The 20,698-nt window shown below is 42.2% G+C and overlaps 1 protein-coding gene across 4 annotated transcripts in view; it reads right to left on the minus strand.

Moving 5' to 3' along the window:
• BACH2 (BTB domain and CNC homolog 2) overlaps window positions 1–20,698 on the minus strand; it is a 180,104-nt gene that overhangs the window by 43,443 nt on the left and 115,963 nt on the right. For all 4 annotated transcript variants that reach the window (XM_053381465.1, XM_053381468.1, XM_053381466.1 and 1 more), the window contains one exon: window positions 6,748–7,002. In XM_053381465.1, coding sequence (XP_053237440.1) covers window positions 6,748–6,990 — 243 coding nt within the window. In that variant the 5' untranslated portion in view covers window positions 6,991–7,002. The remainder of the gene's footprint in view (window positions 1–6,747; window positions 7,003–20,698) is intronic.

A 20,698-nucleotide genomic window follows, 5' to 3' on the forward strand; every position in this document is an offset into this window, starting at 1 on the left:
ATATAAATGTTCACAGAGCTTTATCACTTTAGCCTGAAAACTGATGGGTGCAAACAACTTCTCTCCAAAAGGAAAGATGGGAGAGGAGTGAACACTGGAATGCAGGCTAGTCTGGAATCTGCCAAATCAGGGGAAGAAATAAAGCATATGAAGAGCTTCAGTTGATAGTTGCTGAGGCATTTGATGTTACAGAAGGCCTCCTTTGTCTCTAAAAGAGGTAGGACCATTTCACACATTAAATCCAGAGGGAAAGTGAAGTTTACACCAAGCACGCACAGAACAGCAAGCTATAGACAATTACAGCAACCTTACAAACGTACTTATATATGTATTTGGAAAACATATGTGTGTTACAGTCCTGCTTTCTTGGCATAATGTATGAAGTGGCGCTTAGCATTCATAATTGGGAAATACCAGGGAAGCGACTATAACCCAGTGCTTTGCATGCAGAAGGTACCAGATTAAAACCCATGCACCTCTAGATAAAAGGATCAAATAGCAGGCGATGTGAAAGTCCCCTGCTAGAGAACCTGGAATGTCACTGCCAATGAGCAAAGATAATACTGGGCTAGGAACAGAAATCTGAGGTCTGACCTTGCATAATGTAGAGAGGTCAGACTTGGCATAAGGAAGCTTCTGACATTCTGTTTGACTCTAATGCTGAAAAACGACCTCTAACTAGGGTAGGAATTACAGTGGTGCCTCGCAAGACGAAAAGAATCCGTTCTGCGAGTCTCTTCGTCTAGCGGTTTTTTCGTCTTGCGAAGCAAGCCCATTGACAGATTAGCGGATTAGCGCTATTAGCGGCTTAGCGGATAAGCGGCTTAGAAAAAGGGGGAGGGAGGGAAAAAACCCCGCAGGAACTCGCAAGACATTTTCGTCTTGCGAAGCAAGCCCATAGGAGATTCGTTTTGCGAAGCACCTCCAAAACGGAAAACTCTTTCGTCTAGCGAGTTTTCCGTCTTGCGAGGCATTCGTCTTGCGGGGCACCACTGTACCTGCATAAAGTTCAATCCCTCTCTGCCTCCTTTAAAGCCCAATCCACTTTTTTATATCTTGAAACTATTATTCCTTACAGAGAAAAGCTCTGTGGCTTTAACCTAGCAGATGGAAATTCAACTCAGCTTTCCCTATCACTGCATCTCTTCGTTGGCTTCTGCTTCTTCTACCTTCCCCACATTGTGTGTGTGCGCGCGTTGCTTTTCTCAACATTTTGTTTCTCTTGGACATCACTGCACAGTATCTAAATATCACAGTTGTGCTCGGTCAGTCCAAAAGGTTCATCTAGCCCAGGCATCCCCAAACTCGGCCCTCCAGATGTTTTGGGACTACAACTCCCATCATTCCTAGCCAACAGGACCAGTGGTCAGGAATGATGGGAACTGCAGTCCCAAAACATCTGGAGGACCGAGTTTGGGGATTTGGATTTGATATCCTGCTTTATCACTACCCGAAGGAGTCTTAAAGCGGCTAACAATCTCCTTTCCCTTCCTCCCCCACAACAAACACTCTGTGAGGTGAGTGGGGCTGAGAGACTTCAGAGAAGTGTGACTAGCCCAAGGTCACCCAGCAGCTGCATGTGGAGGAGCGGAGATGCGAACCCGGTTCCCCAGATTACGAGTCCACCGCTCTCAACCACTCCACTTTCACCAGTGCACAACTGGATGCCATCAGAGAACAGGAAGGCAAATTGCTCTTTCCTTCCCCAGCAGCTGATATTCAGAGGCATCTTGCATCTTAATCTGGAGGTCCAGCATAGCCATAACAACTAATATCCTCTCTGAATTTCTTTAACACCCTTTTAAAGCCATCTACGTTGGTGGCCATCACTGCATTTTATGGCAGCAAATTTCGTAATATAAGCAATGTGTGTTAATGTACTGTCAGTTAATTTCATTGGACAACCCTGAGTTCCAGTCCTATGAAAGAGGGAATAAAGGAAGGAGAGTCAGTGTGGCTCCTCCACGAGAGGTTCTGAGGGTGGCAACACGAGAACGGGCCTTTTCTGCAGGGGCACCCCATTTGTGGAATGCTTTCCTCTTTAACCAGGCATTTGGCAGACAGACATCCGATTCCCTTTTAAAATGTGTTGTGGCAGATGGAATTATTGGGTTATCTTTGTTTTTGCTTTTATTATGTATTTTGTGCTTTTATATTGTGATCCACCCGGAGATCTACGGTCATAGGGTGGCATGCTTACTAAATGAATGAATGAATGACTAACTAACTATTGGTTAGAGTGCTAGAATTGGACCTGAGAGACCAGGGTGCAAATCCTTGCTCAGCCATGAAACCCACTAGCTGACTTTGGGCGAGTCACTGTTTCTCTGCCTTAACCTACCTCACGGAGTTGTTGTGAAGATAAAATGGAGGGGGAGGAGTATGTATGGCATCTTGAGCTCTTTGGGGAAATGGTGGGATAAAAATGTAGCAATGAATGAATGAATGAATTTCTCCACATCATACATAATTGTATGAACCTTTATCATGTCCCATTCACTCTACCTCTCCAAGCTTCTTCTCTCCCCCCCCTTCCACAAAGCTAGAAAGTCTTTCTCAGTAGAGTTGCCATCTCTATCCCTCTGATTATTGTTTTGTTAAATCACTAGATATTTAAATACGTACTGATTTTGTATAATTATTTTTAACCTATGATGAATTCCTGCCTGCTCTGAAAGCCAGGCAGCGAATTTGTCCATTAAAAATGGCTACTACTCCTGCTTTAACTATTCTTTGTTTTTTCTCCAAATTCAGATCACTGTGGAGACCAGATGTGCTGCATCTGATGAGCACTCTGTCAAAGTATTATACACAATACATAAACAGAGGAGAGAAGAGAGATGCACATAACGGAACACTCTCGGTTTTCTAAAAGAACAAAGACTAAAACACAGTAAGTCATAATCTTTCATATAACACTCCAGTAGTAATTGACCTTGTGCATTCTGCCTTTGATTTTTCTCCTGTGCCCAATCATCTTCTGTTGGCTAATACACAACACTCTGCTCCCCCATCTCGGGCCAGTCGGCTGCCGTGGATGGCTAACTGATGCAAGGGCTTCTTACTGCTGCCACTTAAGGAACACAGTTAACGCTGGATGCCTGACTCCATCCCACCCATGGCTCTGAATGGATGGGCTTTCTAAACACACTTGGCTTCTGCCAGCCTAGAAGCCTGAGTTCATCTTTCTGCCCGGCATTTCTTTCATGTAAAACATTCAGCAACCCAAGGCATTATATATGCAGATCTATAAGCAAACGGATGAGATAATGCAGGGCAGTGACTGTCACTGAAAGGTGTTATGTTTCATAGCAGATCCCAGATAAATACTTAAAACGAGAGCAAAGTGCAAAGATAGCATATAACGCACACACTCTGTATTAGTAACACAATTTAGAAAAATAAACAAGGATATGTTATGATGGACTGGCTGGGCAGGAAGTGGGAAAAGCATACTATTCCTATAATGTTGTACTGCCTGTAATTCTGGCTATCTTATATGACATCAGTATTTGACAAGAGCTCTAGACAACACTGACTGCAAGCCCAGCATTTTTCCCATGGAAAATGGCTTCCTTAGGAGTCATTGTTTTGCTCCTCGCTTTGGTATTTCCAAGACTTTATTTGTAATGGGTTAAAACTCCCTTTAGTTAAAATCTTGACTTGTCAGAAGAAGGAAAATAAAATAAAATCCATGTTTTCCTTCCACGTAGCTTTCACCTTCAGATATGACTAATGCAGCTTTGGCAAAGAAGAGCAGGCAACCCTATGAATCAGGCACTATTCTAAACAGTGCTGGGTATTTCTAAAGTAAAAGTACCACTACACCATGAATGACTCAATCATTTTCCTGAGAGTTATTACTTGCAGCGATGAAGCAATGTTAATTGGATAATGGCCTTCTGCCAGCTAATATTGGCATGACCTACAATACCCTTGGCTGACAGCCCTGGATGTCTCTCTATCACACTTCTTCTTTTTTTTGTAATCTAGATGGGAAGTGGAAACCATTAAAAAAATATTCCCAAGTGCTATTTAACTTCTTATCATGAATTAAAAGCTTAATTAAATGCCTTGTTAAAAGGAAGGAAGACTGATTTCTATGATTAAATAAAGCAAAAACACAACAACAACAGGAATATGGATCAAATCAATTCTACCGAATTAATATGTTTCTTGGGAAATAATTTATTCGGTTTGAATTTTTAACAAGAGTCATTATGGAAAGTGCACAGAGAGGAGGATCCCTCCTGCTGCTCCATAGTCGGGTGGGTGTCATGAGGCCTAAGTGGGTTTCCCCCTCCAAATGAATGGTACTAAGTCATAGACTAAAACTCAAACCCACCATGAGAGCCAATACTGTATAACCAAGATGAATTAACCTTGTGCTTTCATGACAGCCCTAGGATGAAACCCTACACCTGCTTAATTGGGGGTCTGGTCCCACCAAACTCAGCAGAGCTTGCTTCTGAAGACATCCCAAGGATGTCTAGTGTTTTAGTGGTCATACTGGCTGGGGTTGATGCAAGTTCGAGTCCAGCAACATCTGCAGGAAAAGCCATGTCGGTTACCCCGAGTATGAAGAATATTTGCTCTGTTGCTTTGGAGTTTTATTACTTTAAAGTTTTCTTCATCTGTATAATTTACTCCAGTTGCAATATTTTATTTTATTATCTTATTTTATTATTACATTTATATCGCATGTCTCTTCCAAGGAGCACAAGGTGGACATAGGAACAGCCTTATAATGAGTTCATCCACGTAGCTCAGTATTGCCTACTGTCAGGGACTGGGAAGAGGAGGAATGGGGGAGACCACCTCCCCAGCCTGACCCTTCCGGGGAGGAGGAAGAGGAAGATTTACAACAGGGGTTTGCGGGAGGGCATGGGAGAGGAGGAGGAAGAAGAGGAAGCGGGGCGACAGCTGACAGCATCCTGACACCTACACTGGCTTCTCCAGTCACTCTCAGCGGTTTCCAACAAAATATTAAAATACAGTGGTACCTCTGGTTACGTACTTAATTCAATCCGGAGGTCTGTTCTTAACCTGAAACTGTTCTTAACCTGAAGCACCATTTTAGCTAATGGGGCCTCCCGCTGCTGCCACGCTGCCGGAGCATGATTTCTGTTCTCATCCTGAAGCAAACTTCTTACCCTGAAGCACTATTTCTGGGTTAGCAGAGTCTGTAACTTGAAGCGTCTGTAACCTGAAGCGTATGTAACCTGAGGTACCACTGTACAGTAGCATGCACTGCTGCCACCTCCCTGCCTCTCACCACAGCAATTTGCTCCTCCCCCTCCCCACCAGCTTACTTTTTGAATGGTTTGCTGCTGCACAGGTGGCCTCTCCAGCTCCCTGCCTTCTTTGCCTTCTTCTATAGAGGGGGTACTTTCTCAGAGCAAGGCATTCTGGGTGAGGTGGCATTGGGAGTGTTCCCGTGCCTCTGATCCTTTTCTATGGCAGCTAGAAATTTTCTTTTAAAATTGAAAGCTAGTAAAGTTACTTTAGTAAATTTTAACTTTAAAAAAAGTTTTCTAACGGTAACTGCAAAGGTAGAGACACTTCCCCTAGGATGCCTTTCCCTGAGGCACAAATTCCTTCCTCAAAGCCAGGGATGGTGATGCTGTGAGTTCTCTGAAGAATCTCATAAGGGCTGAATAGGTGGACCAGCAGGTGAGGCAAGTGAATGGGGGGGGGGAGGGCTGGGGACAATAAGACTCCCCTACTAACCCTGCCACTGGAGAGAGTTCAGTTTATTTCATGCAAACATCAGCCTTGTTCTGGTATTACAATTTTATACAGATGGACACTTGTATAACGTGAGATTCTGCTGCACAGTTATTATCTTTTCCTGGTCTAATACAAACAGTAAAAGCTGAAGCGTGTTGGAAGTACATTTATTGGTCCTAAAAAGATTCCTGTGCTACTTTCCGCATTATAAAATGTGCATTTAAGTGACAGTAATATTAGAAGCAATTTGCATGCTGCAACGAAGAGGACTAGAAATATCTTTCAAACTTCTACAAGTCACTTGATTGTATAAGGTACTGGTAGTGCAGCGAAACTACAGTGAGTTTGCCGTTTTGGATTTTACATTTCTCACTATAGTGAAGTTCTTTTGAGATAGTAGAAAGCTGTCTTCTATGTGCTGGAAATAGGCTTTTTCAATTATTCTTAAGTGTCACACAACCACTTGTAACGCAGCAAAAAAGTCCCAGTGACCCTGTTAATGTTGTGAGCTTGAGAGAATACCTGCTTGGGAGACATACTCTGTTCTCTTAGTCACTTTCTATTATGCATTCCCTGTTTCTGCAATGGCTCATTCTACAACCTACAGATAGGTATTCCAGATCATTTCCCAGCTCTTGATTCAGCAGCAGATTAATGGAGATCATGAGGCTACGTTTGTATGATCCCTCCCTGTTTCTGCTCTTCCTTCTTCCCTGCCTGCTGCCTTGTTCTTGACTGGTGAGCTCCTTTGTTCTCTTGTTTCTAGCCCAGAAGACCACAGGGAGTCTGATTCTGAATCATTTACTGCCGTCACTCCTGGGACTAAAACACACACAGAGTCAAATCTGAAAACATGAAGGGGCTCTGAGCTCAGTATTGTTGTTGTTGTTTGTTTAAAAAATCCTTTCAGGTTTAGTCAATTCCTAACTGTAAGAGAGTGGCTTATTCTCTGTCTCTGTTACCATGTTATAAAGTTTTGCTTTTTTTAAGGGACGTAGGAATGGTGACATACTATACCTCCTCTGGCAGGCTGACCACCAGATCATTTTCTGTCTGCCCGACCAACACCTGCAAGAAGTATTCGCTGCACGCAGCCAGCACAGCCCGGTGGGCTCGGAACTCTTTCCCCTCCACAATCAAAGTCACATCACAGAGAATATCCTGCTTCCGCTGGTCATTGAGGCACAGGAGGATATTGGTACAATGGACTGTTGACTCATACACATACATGGGGGATTCAGTCTTCTCATCCACAGACATTCCGTTCACACCCTAAAATAGAAACAACAAACAATAAGGGAGAGAGATAGGGCTGGAGAGATTTGTCAAAGTGCTTGCTAAGAAAGGAAGATTACATCATGATTTCTGCGTCCTGCATGGGTTAGCCAGCTCTCTGCAGAACTGCTGATCAGCACTTTGATTCTTAGCTGGAACAAAGAGCTCAAGAAATATATATATATATATATATATATATATATATATATATATATATATATATACTTCTCTGAAATGTATCTCTGAAAAGACAATTGCATTATAAGCTTTTTACTCTATCCACTTAGTTGGCTCTTTCTTCCTCCCACAACATTGAATCAGGAATATGGAATTATGTCTTGAAATGTTGAAGGCTATCAACCAACACAGTTTTAATAGATAGGAGGCTCCTGGGAAAGGGTGGGGAGAGAAAGGGAAGCACAAATTAAAAAAACAAACATTTGAGAGCATCTTCTGGCAGAGAAAAGCAATTCAACCCAGAGCTCTTTCATATTAGAACTATAGTGCCAAACTGGAGCTTACCGGCACAATTCAGAATAAGTTATCACAACCCAACATTTCACAGAAATCTCTGTGTAAAATTCCCACTGCCTGTACACAGAATATTTATCAGCATCAAAAAGAAAGGGGCAGTGGGATTCACTCTGTATGTACACTTGACCTGTAGGATCAATGTGTTTGTGTGTCTTCAGAACTGGACCCAGCAGAGGAACAGAGGAAGCTTTATACCAAATCATACCACTGGTTAATGTAGTCAAGTTTTGTCTACTGACCAGCAGTGGGCTCTCCCAGAGTATTAGGCAGGAGTGCTTCCAAGCTCTATCTCGAGATGCTAGGGATTGATCCTGAAACCTTCTGCATACAGTGCACATGCTCTATTCACACTTGTAAATGATCTGAGAACACCTTGCACCTCAATAAACTGGCCTGGAAACAGATATCCTGCTGGTACTGTGACCATGCTCTCTTAATAATAGTTAGCATTAAAATAAAACTTTCCCCCGAGTGTTCAAATCATTCTCTACAGAGAGATCTGAGCTAGTTGCCGATTTGCTAGTGGGCCAAGTTCAAGGTGATACTATTGGTATATAAAGTTCTTAACAGCTTAGGACCAGTTTACTTGTGGGATCGCCTTACCCCACATGTGTTCTTCTGCCAACCTAGCAGTTCGAAAGCACACCAGTGCAAGTAGATAAATAGGTACCGCTGTTGTGGGAAGGTAAACAACATTTCTGTGCACTCTGGTTTTCATCACAGTGTTCCGTTGCGGATACCTTTCTTTCAGTGTGGGAGAACCTACACCTTGGAGCACACTGTTGACACCAGGCAGGCAACTTCACTGTGTTCTTTTTGGCGCCTGCTTGAAACTTTTTTGTTTAGGCAAGCTTAACAATACTTGTTGATATGTTTTAATGTATTGTCAGTTTACTGCTGGTTTTAATTGGTTTTTAAAAATGTTTTTAATTACTTGTTTTCCACTGCCGCAATGCTTTTCTGCAAGCCCTTAGCCAAGTGAGTAACTATTCACAGTGACTTGCGTTTGATAGGTAGAAGCAAGCTTTGTTCCTCACCTGTAAGGTGCTTCACTTTATTGAATACAAAAGTAGCTACCATTCTCACCTCTAAGCAAGAATGTCAACAGAGCTGGCACTGCTTCAGGTGCCAAATAAAACCTGTCCTGCATTTGTAAGAACTCAATTGCTTAGTATGGCAGTGCCTACACATTGGAACTTGCTGCCTACTGAGACCAAGCAGGACATAGAACCACAGAATCACAGAGTTGGAAGGGACCACGAGGGTCATCTAGTCCAACCCCTGGCAATGCAGGAATCTTTCGCCGAATGTGAGGCTTGAATCAACTGCCCTGAGGTTAAGAGATTCATGCTCTGCCAAATGAGCTACCGCAAGCCCTCTGCCTTCAATTTACTCTTTATCGCACTTGCTAAACAAGCAGACAAGCCTTAGAAAGTTGGAAGTACCGTATTTTTCGCCCCATAGGACGCACCACCCTATAGGACGCACCTAGTTTTTTGGGGGGGAAATAAAGAAAAAAAATTATTTGCCTCCCCAGGCTTGCGGACAGCTGTGTGAAGCCCAGGGGCGCTCTTCAGCGCGCCTGAGGCTTCGGAATGCAGGCAGCTCTGTGCAACCCACCGGAGCCCGGCGCGGCTTGGCGCTGGGCTCCGGAGGGTCGCGCAGAGCTGCGCGGAGCCCGGGAGGACAGGCAGCTCTGTGCGACCCTCTGGAGCCCAGCGCAGCTTGGCACCGGGCTCCGGAGGGTTGCGCAGAGCTGCGCGGACCACAGGAGGGCAGGCAGCTCTGCGCGACCCTCCGGAGCCGAGTGCGGCTTCGCACCGGGCTCCGGAGGGTTGCGCAGAGCTTCCTGAAGCCTGGAGAGCGAGAGCCTCTCCAGGCTTCAGCGAAAGCCTGTATTCGCCCCATAGGACGCACCCACATTTCCCCTTCATTTTTGGAGGGGAAAAAGTGCGTCCTATAGGGCGAAAAATACGGTATTTTACAGCTGTTTTAGTATTTTGACTTTTTAATGTTTTAAAATATGGTTGTGAATTCTATTTTATTTTACTGTTTTATCTTTTGTAAACCTCTTTGAGGTGTTTTTTTTTACAATCAAGCAGAGCACAAATTTTATAAAATAAATAAATAAGAAAGAAAGAAAGAAAGAGAAAATCTTTTAAAAATATTTTATTAAGTAGGACAAGATTTGGTGTGACAAAACATTTTAACACCAGCCCTCACCATGTAAAAGGTTCCACAAACATCAGAAGAAGAAATAAGGCAGAGGAATTAGTGAGAGATTACAGATGGATGTAACCCAAGCACAAGCATCAGAAAATATACAAATATACAAAGAAGATAAAAGTTGCTTTTTTTAAAAAAAAGAGTAATACCCAAAGCATTGTTGCATTTTGCAAAGGCAAAACAATAAAGGAAAGTATTTCAATTTCACCCCAAATGAAGCCAACCTGGTCTGGGACAAAAGGTCTGACTGACTGACTGACTGACTGGTCTAGATGGGTTAAAGGGGAAGCTGATGTTTGCACAGGTCTGCCTACACAAAAAGGTATCAAGTGGGCATGTGCTGGGGAATGCAGTTTGGTCTATAGTTATGCAGACTGCCCTATTTGTCTCTATACTGATATTTAAAAAGGACAGAAGAATGCATTATTTAAGAAACAGAATAAGGCAACTATAAATTCTCTTCGCTCCCATTTTGATTCTTTCAAGTTTTCTGCTTCCTGGGTTGCTCTGAAAATATGAGACAAGTAGCATGCATGAGATAAATAAGCAGAGGTGGGTAGCACCACTGGTTCAGGTGCACTGGGCACCAGCACCACAGGGGGCGCCACAACAATAATGTCGAACAGAACATGAGAGGCTGGGGAAGGGCGTCACACAGGGTGCCACTGAAATAAAAATAATCTTAAATGTGCTTTTCAGATACGTTTGTGCTTCCATGCTATACAGTGGTACCTCAGGTTACAGATGCTTCAGGCTACATACGCTTCAGGTTACAGACTCCACTAACCCAGAAATACTACCTCGGGTTAAGAACTTTGCTTCAGGATGAGAACAGAAATTGTGCGGTGGTGGCGTGGCAGCAGTGGGAGGCCCCATTAGCTAAAGTGGTACCTCAGGTTAAGAACAGTTTCAGGTTAAGAATGGACCTCCAGAACGAATTAAGTTCTTAACCCGAGGTACCACTGTATATAACCAGCCACAGAAGTAAATGGTATAATTCAAATAGGGTGGTGAAAGTGATTAGCAGATTGGCTAGATGAGAAGAGACTGCAAAAGACGATGCTCTAAGAAGAACATAAATAAGAGGTGACATCACTTTGCAACACTAATGAAGGGCAAGAGAGATTAAATTAATGCCCTCCTTTCAATGAATGAAAAAGTGTATTTCCCTCCCCTCCTGCTCACCTTTGAAGGAGATTCTGTCTGGGAGACAAATGTAGAGACTGAGCATGTGAATTACCGCCAAAGGCTTCCCAGCCCTCTGGCAACTGTCCACATTCACTTGCCTTTCATTTTAATCCCTGGAGGTGCTATCTCTGAAGCAAAGTGGAAGGAAAAGATGAGATTGCCACCTTCTCTCTCCCCCTCCCCAGCTTTGGGGAAAGAGCAGGGTGATACCTGATACTTTAGAGCACAAAATCCAAATAAGGCCATACCTCTCCCAAGACTGGAAGTCAAGTGTGAGGTAGTGTCCCATTTAACTCCATTGCATAGTCTATTCTGAGATTGTTGGTGAGAAAAGACTTGTCCATCTACTGAGCTCTGCGTATTAGTGAACATAAGCCAGGACTGGGGCAGTGACAATCACAAATAATGGTTGGCTACTAAGAGAAGTCAAATTCTTCAGATTCCTGGTTGCAGCAGAAGTTGTATAATGGCTGCCATGGAATGGCAGCAAGCAATGGAAGAAGAAAAAGGTGAACTTTCTCGTGCTGGTTGAAGGATGCTAACAGGAGCAAAAGTTCTCACAAATGCCTCACACATAGCAACAGAGGAAACCACTACAACATACCAAGCAGATTCCTATGTTCTAGACCCTCGTGATATTGCTGACACACCTAACTTGTGGCTGTAAGAAAATATCAAGGAAAATGGTATCCTGTTTACAAGTTATCCTTTAATCCACAAGGGTGCCTATTCTCCCATTTTGTTCACCCTAACTTTGGAACCATTAGCTATATGCTTCAGAACAACACCAGACATCAAGGGACTCCAAACTGGAAAACAAAAAGCATATCTATTAAATGAAGATGAGTTCTTAGCACATCTTCAGAAGGTAAAAGACCCCTGGACAGTTTAGTCCAGTCAAAGGCGACTATGGGATGCAATGCTCATCTTGCTTCAGGCCGAGGGAGCCGGTGTTTGTCCACAGAGAGCTTTCCGGGTCATGTGGCCAGCCTGACGACACCGCTTCTGGAGCAACGGGACACCGTGGTGGAAACCAGAGCGCACGGAAACGCCATTTACCTTCCTGCCGCAGCGGTATCTATTTATCTGCTTGCACCGGTGTGCTTTTGAACTGCTAGGTTGGCAGAAGCTGGGAGAGAGCAACGGGAGCTCATCTGGTCACGCAGGTTAAAACCGCTGTGGCAAGCCCAAGAGGCTCAGTGGTTTAGACCACAGCATTTAGAACCAGCCTAAAATCCAAAACAGCTCCACACAAACCATGCTTAATGTGTGGAAAGAGAAGGCAGGAATTCTGACTCCAGCACTGCCACCACTGCCCCCCCACCTTCCACCCACTATTTAACAACGCTTCACGACAATCTGATGGTGGATGGAGGAGGAAGCAAAAAGTCCGTACTGGTTATGTGACTTTTATAATAGAAATGCACCACTCTCAGACCAAGAAATATGGACTAAACTAGCTAGGAAACTTACAAAACCCCTTGGCTGCTACTCCACCAAATCCACACTTTTTTCGCTAACGCATTTACCAGTAAGACATCCACAAGACCACTAGCCCAATTTGAAAGATTTGTAAACATCAGTTGTTATCTTCATTTTGAACCCCCCCTCCCACATTCATCAATATACTAAGACTATATTGTTTCACTGGGAACAGAAGAGGAAAAATGACTATTACTCATACTTAATCTAAGCACAACTACAAGGGCTCCTGATTAGGCATTTAGCTATGAGATATTGAATGTTATCTGCTAAATCTGCTCTATCATGTTTCCCCTTTGCTTCTGTTTAAACCAGTTCACGAACCAAGAACTTATATATTGGCCACCAATAACGAAGCATATGTTGTAGATATTACTCCAAATTTATTATGCTATTTTTGTGATATACAAATGACACGAGGGGGGGGGGACACTAATTTTGCAGTTCTGGAGCAGAAACATTCATACCACCACAGAAACAAGAATATGAATTATAACAGCAATAATTCCCTTTGCATCAGGATATTCTCTAGCCAATTCTCCATTTGTCATTCAAATGGCAAATTCCACTGACATATTCCTCTGTTAAGTTCCCATTTACTGTGCAGGAAACAGAACTGGTAGATTGTGCTGAAAATCATTAAGAGCTAAGTAGGATGAAGAAAAGAACAGACGCACACCTATTTTTTTTAGCCAAATGCTGGAACATGAAATAATTTACAACCATGTGAAGTTACCAGCTATTTGGGAGTATTAAAAAAACCCAAATTAATTACCAATTACAACATCCAAAAACATGAACATAAAGATAGAAATAATGAAATGTAATTGTACGTTATTATTATGATTCTTTAGCTGTTGCAAATATGATACAAGACTGATCTAGATTAATAATTCATTCAGCAATAATGTATCAGGAAAAGATAATTATACAGTGCCACAATTCTCACGCTGATTTCTGTAATTACAGATTACAACAGTGTTAGCAATTTAAAAAAAGGTTAGGGAGCGGCAGTAATTTGCCATGTCATCTTCAGATGCATTAATCTCTCTTTCTTGGAGCATCAGGGATAATTGGAAACACAATAATGGGTCAAGTAGGACTACATGGCCTTGCCTTTATGTCTATTGGCAAACATGCTGAACATGGTGTACATTAGCAGCCACTAGCCATAAATTGCTCATTCAAAGTGTTTACATAACTTATGCAGGCAGGACAAAAGGTGACTTTCCAAGGGGCAAGAATAACTAAAACAGAGAAAGATGGCTCAAAGCCCAAGTTGAGCTTTCTTAAGTCCCATGGATTTGAATGGGTCAGATTTAAGCACATGTCTAACTCTTTCATTGAAACCAAAGAGGTAGAAGAAGAAAAAGCAGATGGCCTTTTGCTAAGGTTGTAATATAAGCCTATGTGGGAAGCCCATGGCTAAATTAATACCTGCACCATATTTCCTGTGTGTGCACAGAGTTCTTGGAAAATAAATCCCACATGAAAATGCATTAAACTCACAATCATAGTTAGCAGAATGAGCCAGGATGCACCATACCATGAGCATATGTGTGTGTGTGTCTGTTGTTCCCAATCTCAAGTATTCAAAATCACTTAGAGGAAAGTAAATCTCCACAGTAATATATAGGTGTCAGGGAACTGCCATCGGAGAAGCAGGAGGTGAAAGGGCTCACAGAGGCTGAGAGAGACTATTCAGCTGAGGAGGGAACCAGCAGGGGGAGAGGAGGAGGAGTTCCAAGGGAAAGTGAGTCGGAGGGAGGGCTCAGAGACACTTCCAGCGAAAATAGTGGGGAGGTTTCAGGACCTCCCATAGGGACACCTACTCCTCGCCGGAAACTGTCACGCCGAGAGTCCAGAAGACGCGTTTCCATTAAGGAACTTTTATGCTGGAAGAAGTTCCGTAAACGCCCACTGTCCGATTCTACGAGCGACTGATGGAGCCATGCTTAAGGAGCTCCGTCACAGACAGAGGTTTGTGGACTTAGCCAAACTCTGAGGGACTAGGACTTTACGCACAAGCAGCTCATCATCCCATCACAATAGGCAACTATGTATTTGTTGTCTATCTATCTATCTATCATCCAGTATGCCCACATATGGTTTTTTTATGCCAGAAATTGGTCTAAGCCAATTTATAGCAAAATAAGAACTTGTGCCTTATTTTCATAAGTTCATGTGTGCTAAGAAGTATTTACTACAACAGTGTTTGTTTCTCATTTGAATTACAGTGGGAGGGAGGGAGGTTCATTGGGATGGAAGTGAGAAAGTTACAATTGCAGAAAAGGGAGCCTAAAAGCCCTGAGAGAGAGAGAGAGAGTGTGTGAGAGTGTGTGTGTGTTTGTGTGTGTGTGTGTGTGTGTGTGTGTGTGTGTGTGTGTGATAGAGAGAGAGAGAGAGAGAGAGAGAGAGAGAGAGAGAGAGAGAGGTAGGTCCAATGTTTTTGCAGTATCTTCAGCAATAAATTCATGAGATCTATCTATATGACATGGAGATGGTCCAGAGCTGAAGGTCAGAAGGAGAAGCAAGAGAATAAAAGCATCATGCAACACAGCCATAGGGGACAAAATGAGTGTGGAGGTCAGCCAAGATGAATGAGCGGAGGGAAAGGGGGTTGGAATAACAGGAGGAGAATGAAGTCAAAGTCAGACAAAAAAGTGGGTACGGAGATAGGTTTTTTTGTCTTTTGTTTAAAGCAACTGCTAGCACAGAAGTCAATGGAGGAGAGTTCTGATGGAGGGCTGATTGTGGTAGAAATGTAGCCAAAAGGCGAGCCAGTAGTGACAGAGAAAAGCAAATGTTACTGCTCAGTTGGGCAGGAAAAAAAGAAAAAGAAAAAAAGGACAGACCAGAAATAGTGTCAATTTGGTGACAAAGGCAGTGGGTGATGGCGGTCAAAAACGTATAAATGAGCAGCAATTCTACAGTAATACAGGCAGGCAAGGAGTGAAAATAACAGTTAATGGTGATAAAGTTAAAGATAAGCATAGGATGATAAAGCAATTCTGTTTAAAACAGGTTAATGCCACATTCTGTAAAAGTGCGACCTGACACAAAGAAAACGTTACTTCTCAAACAAACATTTTTTTAGGAACTTGGGAGATTCCAGGTTGGTAGCCATGTTGGTCTGACACAGGTGAAATAAATAAAAAATTGTCCAGTAGCACCTTAGAGACCAACTAAGTTTGTTCTGGGTATAAGCTTTCGTGTGCATGCATCTGAAGAATGCATATATCTGAAGAAGTGTACATGCACACAAAAGCTTATACCAAGAACAAACTTAGTTGATCTCTAAGGTGTTACTAGACAATTTTTCATTTATTTCGATTGGGAGATTCCTGTATTCTAAAGAGACAAATGATCTTTGTCGTATGTGGAGTAACAACATGCCCATCGTTTGAACATCCATTCTAAATTATGCAATGATCATCTTCTCTACAAGGCAACTTTTCAATCAACAATGAGTGGATGGATATGAAGACATGAGAGGGATATTAGTATGCTTATTATAAGTGTATCAATCTGACATCGCCAATGCTAAAACTGTCTGCCTCGTGAAGATTGCTAATTATTTAATACTTCATAAACTATGGATGTTTGACAGAGAAATTGATATCTACGTTAAACAAAACTCATGTAGTGTACATATTTTTATTAACGTTCTCTCACAGTGAAATGTGTAATTAATCACTTGTCTTTATTCCCCCATCCACAAATTCTCAAACAGTTGGAAAAAGCCTATTTAGGCTTCGGTACAACTATTTGCTATTTAAGAAATCTAAGGCAGTCAACACAGATTGCTTTCTAAGTAGAGTAAGGCACTGCATCACATTATTAGAAGGACAGAATGCTGCTGAGGTTAACATAACAAGCCTTGTCCATCATGGAAGAGAGGTTAAAGCTGAAGATTTTCTTAAACTGTATTGATTGGTGCTATATAAAGCAAGTGCTGTGGCTGAATATTTTTTTGAAAAGGGAAGACAGGGTTCACTGATGTCAAACTTAACAGCAGTAGTTCTAGAGATTAAAGGATTTTTATCCTTTAGTTAAAAAAAGCTGCACAGTGTTTTCCCATTTGGAAATGGGCAGATTACTTTGCAGAGTAATAACGTTTATCTTAAAATAGATATACTATTAAATCAAGTCAGTTATAAGTAATAACAGTAATAAGGAAATTCTATGGGGTTTTTAATGCCATGTATAGGCTACCCTATGGCATAGTTCTCGGATCAGCTCACAAAAAGAAACCATTTAAAATTCAACAGCAATAAAGACACAATGGTCTGTTTCACACAACGCCAAGCCATTTAGCTATAGTATGGCTTGTTTGAACATCTGAAGCCAACCCAGCGACTAGCCATGATTTCTTTTCAGGCAAGAAACTATTATGTGAAGCCATGGTTTGCTGCTATCTATGGCTTGTTTAGCTATAGTTTAGCATTGAGGTTTGAGCCCAAGAGCCTTGCTTCACGATGGTTTGTTTGGCCATCCCACCTCAGGCACTTGCTGACCAAAAAGGCATGAGATACAGGCAGCTGGAAAGCAAGCCAAGCTCTGAAGCAACAAGCCACGGCTTGTTTGCTAATGTGTGTTTAACAAACCATGGTTGAAACATGCCATGGCTTGGCATCAAGTACAAAAGCAGCCCAGTGTGTAATTGCCTGCTAAGTAGGTAAGAGATACTGTCCTGAAAATGGGAATGTTTTTAGCGTCTAACGCAAATTGATCTGCCTAGCACAGGTGCTTGACTATAAAGCCAATTGGCCTCTTTCACCATAAATGGCTGAATCCAACAATTCTTAGCATTTGTATAGAATTGTGGCTGCCTTTATAAAAAAACTTATGCAAGTTCCTTCATGGTTCTAGAAGGGCTGCCCTTGCAGAATCGCTGCAGTGTCGTAATTCTTGAAGCTATTTGGGGAACAGCTGGCATAACAAGTTTTACAATCCAGCCCATTAGCATGCAAAACACTTCCATTAACCTCAGCAGCCAGCTTGAGGGCAACATTTGGTATGATATCTTCCTTATTCCTACTTTCTGCAAAATGCAAGTAAGGAAGAAGGAGCCAGAAACAATGGGATGATCAAATGAGCATGCATGATGGTGAATGTTAGAAAAGGCAGGCATGAGTTTCACACACTCCTGGTGACACCCTGGACATTAGCTCAGTAGTTCCAGCACACTGCCTGGATCAGATTTAAAACTGAAAGAGAGCTTGATGTTGTCAGCATACCAATGACACTGCAATCCAAACCCTGCTCACTCACTCCATCCCTGGATGACCTCACTCAGTGGTTTTAACATAGATGTTAAAAAGCATGGTGGATATGGGCATTGTTGAGCTTTTCTTAGGGATCCACCAGGGTTGTTGAGCTGTTTTTAGGAGATCGCCCCCTGAAGTAGTTGAATTGCATTGCTTATCTAGAAAAGGACTTGCAGGAATTAGTACTCCCTGCTTTCCCTTCCTAGTTGATGATGTCCTGTATGGCAGAAAAAAGAGTGACAGTTCCTCATTGCAGGCATGTTGAGCCTTAATTAATGAGGTAAAATCAAAGTAGATGGCTCACCAACTGCCTGCCATAGTAGTTTCCTGTTACTGAGAGGCTTCCTTGAAATCATAAACACATTGCAAACAAACTGGAGAAGAAACCACTTTCCCTACTGATTGCCCACTTGAACTTTTCAAGAAGGCTGTGTTTATTTAGCATGGCGCTTGGAATGCTGTTTCTGACAAATGCCATGTCCTGGAAAGGGTTCTTTAGTGGTGGTGACATCAAGCTAAAAAGATTAAATACCAGCATTCCAATCAAATGGCAATATCTAATTCAAAAGAGTTCTCGACTCTGCTTTTACTTTCTGAGGTTGTTAAGGTGTGTGGGGGGGAGGGGACAGGAGATGAAGCCTCTCACAAAATACCTTCAAAAGAATTTGGCTTAGACTACAGAAAAGAAAATACATCTGGACAATGCACAACCCTAGAGTCTGGCAAGACTGGCCCGTACAGGCAGGGGTACCTTTACCTTTACCTTTTATCAACAGACAGGTAAACTGGGAAAGTGCTGCAATTTTTCTGATTTTAGGGAGAGTGGAGGCTGCTATGAACCACAATTAAATACATGTGCAATTGCACTTCAACTGACAAACAGATTCTCTTGGGGTATGAAATTATGATAATAGTGCAATGACAAGTGCTTTAGTAGGAGCCGTTTACACTAATGGATTTTTGAAGGAAGAATAAAGCGACTCTTCTCAAGACAGAGATTCAGTAGCAGGGAACTTCACACAATGCCAGTGGTGTGTACTCTATTCTGTTTCGCAAAATCTCTCATAATTCAAATTCCTCTGTGCATATGTCACATATGAACAAATAACTTCATTGTTCAGAACATATCTTTGTATGAACAGTGCTGCTGTTGGGGCATAGTGTTATTTTCCATTATTCCTCTTACAGAGTGGGAACAAAAGTGCTTTTTTTTAAAGTGCAGTTTGGGGAACTTCAATAAAAATGGAAAGTTTTACACTTTCAGTTGGCAGTTTAATAACACTATGTTAGTTTATTATTTACAGCCTTTGACATATTAAATGACACTATAATGATATGTATTAAAGCAGCACTAATGTTACTGAATTTAGCCTTTGATAATCCAAGCCTATTGGAAATCCAAGCCTATTGGAAAGTGTGTGTGTGTGTGTGTGTGTGTGTGTGTGTGTGTATGAATTCTTTAAAAGCTTGGCACATATAATAAAAGTTAAGTTCTAAGTATTTCACTTTTAGGTGCAACACAGCATCCCTTTCTGAGGCAAAACTTCAGCTTTGCTCCATGGTGGCAGGGCCAGGCTCTACCATGGAGGGGCTGGAAATAGCTAGTGTGTCCCGTTATTGGTGAGAAGGGTCCCTGTATTCAAGGCTGCACACAGTGATGCTACAAGTCCACCTCAACCTAACCTGACCTACCTCACAGAGTTGCTGTGAGAATAAAATGGAAAGGACAACCATGTATGTCACCCTTAAGGTATTTCGAGGAAAAGAAGGGTGCAAATCCAACAATAAATAAATAAAATTTCTGGATGACTTTTACTAATATTACTGCACATACATCACTAAATCCCTTGTCCAGGGTGGGCTAAATTAAGAACCGCTATGAGTCAGAAGATTATGCTGAACGCAGTCTTAGAGAATGCAGTAAACCGAAAAGGCTCAAAGTGGCATAATCTGATTCAGCAGGTTTAAATGAAGGTTTTCAAGAAAGGGAGAAGAAAACAAAATAATGAGAGATTACACACATAAAACAGATCCAACTTACTTGTTTCTTAAGAAAAATAACATTCCTCTAACATGTATCTGCAAAACTTGTTCTTCTGCTCTTCCTAAAGCATTCCTCCTGCCCCCAATCTTCCTCCTGCCATAGCAATGCCTACTTCCTTTGTTGCCATCATTAGAGCAACCTTTACGACTTGAGCAAAATCTTGCTAGAGATTCCAGAAGAAACCATGGAAAAACAGAAATACACAGCATACTTAAGCTATTGTGGATGAAGGAACTGATCATAATTTGCATCTGAAAGCACACAGACACAGCATCCCATTTCATCCATGAGAGGGACCACACAAAGCTCTGCAGAGCTCTGCTATGTGCACAGTTCTTTACATGAGTTTTCTACATTCTCTTTAATGCTGGGAAATGCACCTTGTGAATTTCCAAAACTAAGGGTAAAATTCAACAGATAAGTCCCAACAATGGAAGCCCTGTGTAAGTGTTTCTGCAATAGGACTTCCCCTCTCCCCCTACGCACCCCCTGAAATTGGATCAGGAGAACCCCCAGAACAGCATGCATGGGGAGGAGAGGGAGTGTCTTTAAGGAGTGTGGATTTTTAGGGAGGAATCTGATGTCATGCTAGGGCAATTGTTCTGCCAGGGCAAGCATATCAGCTTGCCAGACAGAACAATTCCCTTAGTCAGTGCAACAGTGAATGCCTCCCCAAAGACGCACACATTCACCTGCTGGATCCTGTGAATGTGTATGTTGTTAATGAGACTGATATGACTCTGTGAACACAAAATAAAAACCACTCTGGTGTTCACATGCATACCACTCTGAGGATTTCCTTGTGATCCCTTGGAATGCTATGCTAGAGAGGTAGTGTACTGCAGTGGCTGAGAGAAGCTGAGTTGTGGACCTAGTTCAAATTTTGTCTTTGCCATGAACTCAAGAGAGAGCTTAAAACAAAACAGTATTCTCTCAGTATTCTCCAAAT

The sequence above is a fragment of the Podarcis raffonei genome, chromosome 3 (genome assembly GCF_027172205.1).
Source record: "Podarcis raffonei isolate rPodRaf1 chromosome 3, rPodRaf1.pri, whole genome shotgun sequence".
NCBI classification, from domain to species: domain Eukaryota; kingdom Metazoa; phylum Chordata; class Lepidosauria; order Squamata; family Lacertidae; genus Podarcis; species Podarcis raffonei.